The 6,181-nt window shown below is 37.4% G+C and overlaps 1 protein-coding gene across 2 annotated transcripts in view; it reads left to right on the top strand.

Moving 5' to 3' along the window:
* The window catches only part of GAK (cyclin G associated kinase), a 70,319-nt gene extending 64,382 nt beyond the window's left edge, over nt 1-5,937 (top strand). For both annotated transcript variants that reach the window (XM_068666126.1, XM_068666125.1), the window contains exon 28: nt 530-5,937. In XM_068666126.1, the coding sequence (XP_068522227.1) occupies nt 530-631 (102 nt within the window). In that variant the 3' untranslated portion in view covers nt 632-5,937. The remainder of the gene's footprint in view (nt 1-529) is intronic.
* The last annotated feature ends 244 nt before the right edge of the window (nt 5,938-6,181 follow it).

The following is a 6,181-nucleotide window of genomic DNA, read 5'->3' on the forward strand; positions in this document are numbered from 1 at the left end:
GGGTTGGACTGACCCAGAGGTAGGGCTGCTGTGACAAGGCAAGGAATCTTCTTTGGTCATCTCCCTTCCTTTGAGCATGGAGGTAAATGCACGGTCAGGAATGTGTAGTTAATGTTGAAACTTAAAATCACTTGCAGTCAGCATTATTTTATATTCCTATGAGGACTGTTGTGAAGCAACTGCAGGAATGACTGGATTTAGTTTTTAGAGCTGTTAGCTGAAAGGTTTTCCAAGCTCTTCTGTTCAAAAATAGTTTTTCCAAGCTCTTCTTTTCAAAAATAGTTTCTAAGTTTCAGTAACTTAAAAATTGCACTGAAGTTTGAAGTAACATAAAGAAACCAAGGCTTTGGCTTTGTTTAAAATATTTATGGCAAAATCTGTTGGAGGCAGCAATGCTGTGTGCCTGCAAAATGATGCTCACAGTAGTCTAATGTTGTTCACTATGTTAACAAGCAAAAAAGTTGAAGATGTTTCCCAAGGCACACAATACCAAGTGCTGTTATGTTTATAACATTTTGTTTGTTTTCAGGCCACAGGACAACCTTATGAGCAATATGCCAAAATGATCTTCATGGAATTAAGTGATGCATGGTCAGAGTTCGAAAACCAGGGGTCCAAGTCCCTTTTCTAAAAGTTCGTCTTTTGTTGAACTACTTCCAAGAACTGGAGTTTCATTGTTGTGATTTCACCTTTTCACCTATGATTTATGAAGTGCTTTTCCATGATTTCAGCACAGTTTGCAATCATGCACTTAAATGTGGTGATGTATTTTGTAAGATGTGGAGTACAAAGCATTACATAGATGCATTAAGAAAACAGCTGCTCAGTACTTGAAGAAATCATGGTCTGGGGATAAAGATTTTTCAGTTTTATATATGGTGAAATGGAATTTTAATGAAGTTCCATGATCTCTGGTACACTAGTATCAATTCTAAATCATTCCACTTCTGCTGATGTCTGCTTTATCCTCTTCATTCCCCTATTTGTTATTTTCAGTAGTTTTGTGATTCAGTTTTGATGTTTCGTGCCTGTCACCTTATTCAAAGTGCTTTAGTTATCAGTAGTAAGTCTGTTTGGATTATTTCAAATCTGAAGGTGTATATTTTCATCTGTATTTTATGTAATCAATCTGATAATCATTCTGTAAATAATATTTTCTGACAATACCTATGTTCCTTACGATAAATTAACACTCGTTTAGCCAAAAAGACCTCAATTTTAGGGAAAGTCATCCAGGGTTGTTCTTGATTTTTCTTTAGCTTTACTTTCCACATATGAATCTAGAAACAAATCTTGGCTTAAAAGTCTGCATGTTCCTGCTCTGTTATTTATTATGAACCTTTGGAAGGCAGTACTTATTTTACTAATTCTTTAAATGGTATCTTTTGTATCTGATTTCAGTGGAATATGCTTTCCATTGGACTTCAGACACTCTGACAAAAGTGTTATTCTGAAACTTGACGTGTAAGCACAAAAGAGAAAACATTTTACTCTGCTTTGATTTGTTGTCAGTGAATGCTACATGATTTATTATCATTTAGAGAGCATTTAGAGTTTTAACACATTTTTTGCAGCATGTCTGAACTTCTGTATTTTGAGATATGCATGACATTTGGTGTATGTGCAAACATGGGATGTATTGGTAGTGTTGTATTTCTAGTCATCCCCCTTCCATGCACCAAGTACGAGATGAGCAGAGACCCAACATAAGAACAAAACTTGCCGTGTTCTCTCATCCCTGTTCAGGTGGCAGTTTTCAGTAGGGCAGAAATAAATGAATGCAGATGACCAATGACTGTTACGTTCTGTACAGTAATGAAATGCAGTTCTCAAATCAGATTTGAGAATGTCAAAAATCAGCAACATCTGAAAAGAAAAACATAGGATTTCAGTGCCACCTGAACAGGGTTTTGGATGCAGTTTTCCACTGCTGAGCCGGCCCAAGAGCCTGGGGGTTAGAGACTTGTGAACACAAGTTGCAAATTGGTCCATGTTCTAACACTGTCAACTACTTTGCTGATGAAAGATTGTGTATGCATATTCACATATATTCAGCTACTGTATTTTTTTTGAAGTCAGAAGCCAGGATCAGCTATGGATCAGGAAGGCTATGTATTATTTGTAGTTGCAGTTGTATTTCAGTTGCAACTTTGGAGCAGTCTTAAGTCCCATTAGATTTATTCTTTATGAAAGCAGGTAATTCACTTTCTGACTTTTCCTTTGGGACACCTCAGGTTTTTTTTTTTTTACATACGTGGTCTGCATCCTTAGAAATCAAAGGCTTGTGGTATGTTTTGTGTGTTTGAAATCTGGTTGGCTTTTTACAGTTCTAAGGCAAATGATACAATATAGGCTGAAGTACAGACATTTAATGACTGACTGCACTCCTATATACAGCTGAGAGAGAAAACATTTCAAAGGGAGCTGCTTTTAGTGAGGGGAAAAAAAAAAAGAAAATGACTAGAAAAAAACCATGTTCCTTTCAGCACAGTCAAGAAACGTAATCTTGAGGGACACATTTTTATTGCTCTCTTCTCGAATTTAAATTTCAGAAAAATTTTCCTCTGCATTGAATGCTTGGTAGCATTTTCTGGATGACAACTGTGTTTCTCTGGTTTTATTTGTCCACTCCTATTTACAAAAAAAAAAATACTTACAAAAATTTGCTTGAACAGCAGCCTTAGATGCGATTTTAAGTGAGCAGGGAAACATAAGCACAAGTGTTTTAATTGGAACCTAAGATCTCTTGAAATTGACTGCCCCTTTTTTAAAATTACAGAGACAGACATTTGGCTGTGGATTCTTCCAAGATACTTAAACTTTATTCAGGTTGACAGGAACCCTCTACTTATTTTACAGGTTAGTCACCTCTGGTCCTCAGTGAGGAACTGTCTGATTCATTGCTCTGCTCCTTTCTACTTGCTTGAATTTTAGTGTGAGGAATCTAGGAGGGGTTCAGTCTTCAGTGAACTTTCAAATTGTTAAATTTTGCTTACAGGGCATTACTGAAATCCAATTCTTATAAAATCCAATTTCTTATACATTCCTGTGTTCAGCACAGCTAACTGACACAGTTAAACAAAAATTCTAAACCAAAATTATTTCATCATCAAGATTTAAGCGATGAACACAGTAAATTGAAGTTTTGTGTTTTGTAGTGCAGAATGAGGACCAGTAAAGGTACTTCATCGTCTCAGGCTAATACATAACATTTTTTAGTTATTGGGAAGAGGGAAGTTAAGGTACATTTTATATAGGGTTATGCTGAGTCATAATGTTGCTTTTAAATGAGACGGCCATTTGGAAGAAGAAAAAGTCTAGTAGATCTGTCTGAATTCATCTTAGAAATAAAAATGGTTAAAGCAAAAAAAAAACAACAACAAACAAACAAAGAAACAAAAAAACACCACCTGGGAATGAGGACTTTACCCTTTCTCTTGCTCTGTACTTCATCGTCAGTTGGTTGAGTGCTGCTGTATGGGAGAAGACTGCACCCAAACCATTACTCATACATTTCATTATAGCTGTTCTTACTGTTCACAGGCTGGAAAGCTTTTCAGAATAGGCTACAGGAAAATTGATTACACAGATTTGATTTTAACTGATACAGTGAATCTTTTCTGGGTGTAAAATGCATATTTTCCATTCATGCTTATTCATTGCACGCATTTTGAAATGTTGAAATGAGGTGGTCTCGAAAGCTATGGTTTGTATCTGCTTCTGATTGCAAAAGCTGAGGTTCAGGTGAATCAAAAGTGGTGTTGCTACGTTGAAGTTGTGTCTGCCAAATTCCAATGTGGCACTTGCATTTTGGAGCATCTCCTTGACTCGTGCAGCAGATTGCTATGCTCTCTGCCCCATGTTTCTCATTTCTCTGTAATGACAAAGAACTGATACCATCTCTTTGCAGCCTTCCAGCCTCTGTTCTTAAACATGTCAAGCTACTCAATTTTATTGCAAGAGCAGTGAGAAAAGCAACAGATTAAGTGAAGAGTAGAAAAGAATATCCAGACTCTAACCTACATCTCAAATGGTGTTGTTTTTGTTGTTTTTTTTGTTTGTTTGTTTGTTTGTTTGTTTTTCAATTCTCCGTTTACTTTTCTGTAATTCTCCCCTTACTGGCCTGTTTCTCACTATCCCTGCTAAAAATAGGTCTGTAGTCTGTTTTTTCAGCCCTTTTAGAAGTGCTACTGACTGGTTATAGACCAGAGGCAGTAACCAAGTGCTTGGCTTTCTTTCTTTGCAGAAGTTGCTATAAAGCAGGGCCTTTGAAATGGTAGGGCAGACTTCTGCTAGCTAGTTCTGAATTAGGTTGGTTATGTTACGTGGTTGTTAGTGTTGTTAGAGCTGGAGAGTCTGGCAACTTCTTTTAGAATAGAAATCTGTGAAGAAGACAATAGGTGTGAAGAGTGCATTTGGCTAGGACCTGCCTTATGGAGAAGAGTAAGGTGTCTTGGCCCTGTTGTAGAAATAAGTTAGTGTGTTTTAGCCTTTGGCATGGTTGTTTGGTGTTTCTCAGTGCTGTCAGATTTCCTTGAACTTAATAGCAGGGAAGAGAAATGAAAGTGAGCAGTTAAACATTTGCATTCCTATTAAATCATAGAGTTAAGCTCAATATTGTGAGTCAATACTGATTCCTAGGCACCAAGTCTGGGAGGTAGAGTTCCTCTGTTGTTGTCACTTGGGTAAAGTTTAGGTAGTTTGCTAATTAATGGTAGCTTCCTGCAGAACATCCGCAATGGGAAGCCGACACCACTGCTGAGTAAGTACATTTCCATGGAACTGTGGCAAAGTCTTTGGCTTTACACCTCTGAGGGTAACTACTGTTCATGGAAAAACACCTTGTTTACCTCAATTTTCTTGTTAATTCTAAAAAGTCCCTCTAAAATTGTTTTGCCAAGCACAAAGTAGCAGCTCCTTCGCGAATGCAGACAGTCTCTAAGCTGCATGCAGAGGATTAATATTTTGCACGAACCAAAGCAGAGTTTGAGGATAACTGAAATCTCAGCTGCCCTTTGGGATTGCTGGGTTACTTTTTTTTTTTTGCTGCTTGCAGGAATATTTCAGGGGATACATAAATGTGGAAACTTTGTTGCTTCTTAGCTCTGTCCTTAATTGTCTTAACAATTGCAGTGTAATAAATGCTTGTAAATAGGTTCAAAATAGCTCTGTAGAGTTGCCTGTGCTTTGAGTCTGTTGACCTTTTCTGTCAAGACCTTGCAGGTGGTTGACCTGCAAAAGCTGTAGAAAGAACTTGCTTCCCACTGCTTGAGTATGTCCCTGGTGCAGAGTACCTCCAGCTACCAGGCACAGGGACGAGGGGCAAAGCTGAAATGTAGTTCCAATCTTGATCAACCTTGGAGTGCTTGCTTGCTCTGTTTGGGTGAGCTTATTGTAGACTGCAGTTTAGACTGCATCAAACTTCAAATATATGCTCAGAAATATAAATCCAGTCATTTTTATGAAGGATACATTTTGTCATAGAAGCTTTTATTACCAAAAGGGGATTAAGAGGCATTGTGAGAACTCCTGAAACTCTTTAGTGGAATGTACTGTATTTTTGCAATGTAGACTTCTAGAAGCAATTGTCATCTCCATGATAAGGACTTAGCTTGCTCTGAGGTCCTTACTGTAACTACATGTAGTTGTGATTGTACTTTCTATACCTGTGATTTTTTCTGGTTTGGGGTGTGTGGAAGAACAGAATAGATACTTAAGTCCTATTTTTGCCATCTTCCAGGAAATGCAATGTACTGAGTAATTTTGCTACTAGTGAAATGAGAATCTATACCTGTATGTATATAAGGTAATATAATCAAAGTTAAACCTGGTTTAAAAATAGATTTAATGTTTGGCACAATGTCCTTGAACAGAATATTTTGCTTTGAAATGTATTATTGACATAATCAGTGATCAATTAAAAATAAATAAAAATCATTTGCCTGTTTCTTTCTTTATCAAGGGAAAAATGAACTGAATATGCAAAGCTTCCACTTCCACTACCTTTTTCAGAAAGATATGCAAGAGTTTAGAGAAATGGTGCTCATTAGTATGTTAAGGTTGACTGAACCTGTTAGGAAACTGAGTGCCTCTTCGAAAGGTCTGCTCTCCTGGTAGAGAGGAGCCCCTGCAGCCTCCCCTGTGGTTTTGGCAGATGAATTTCTTAGACTGCTGTCCGTGT

This window comes from Anas acuta, chromosome Z (assembly GCF_963932015.1).
Source record: "Anas acuta chromosome Z, bAnaAcu1.1, whole genome shotgun sequence".
Taxonomy (NCBI): domain Eukaryota; kingdom Metazoa; phylum Chordata; class Aves; order Anseriformes; family Anatidae; genus Anas; species Anas acuta.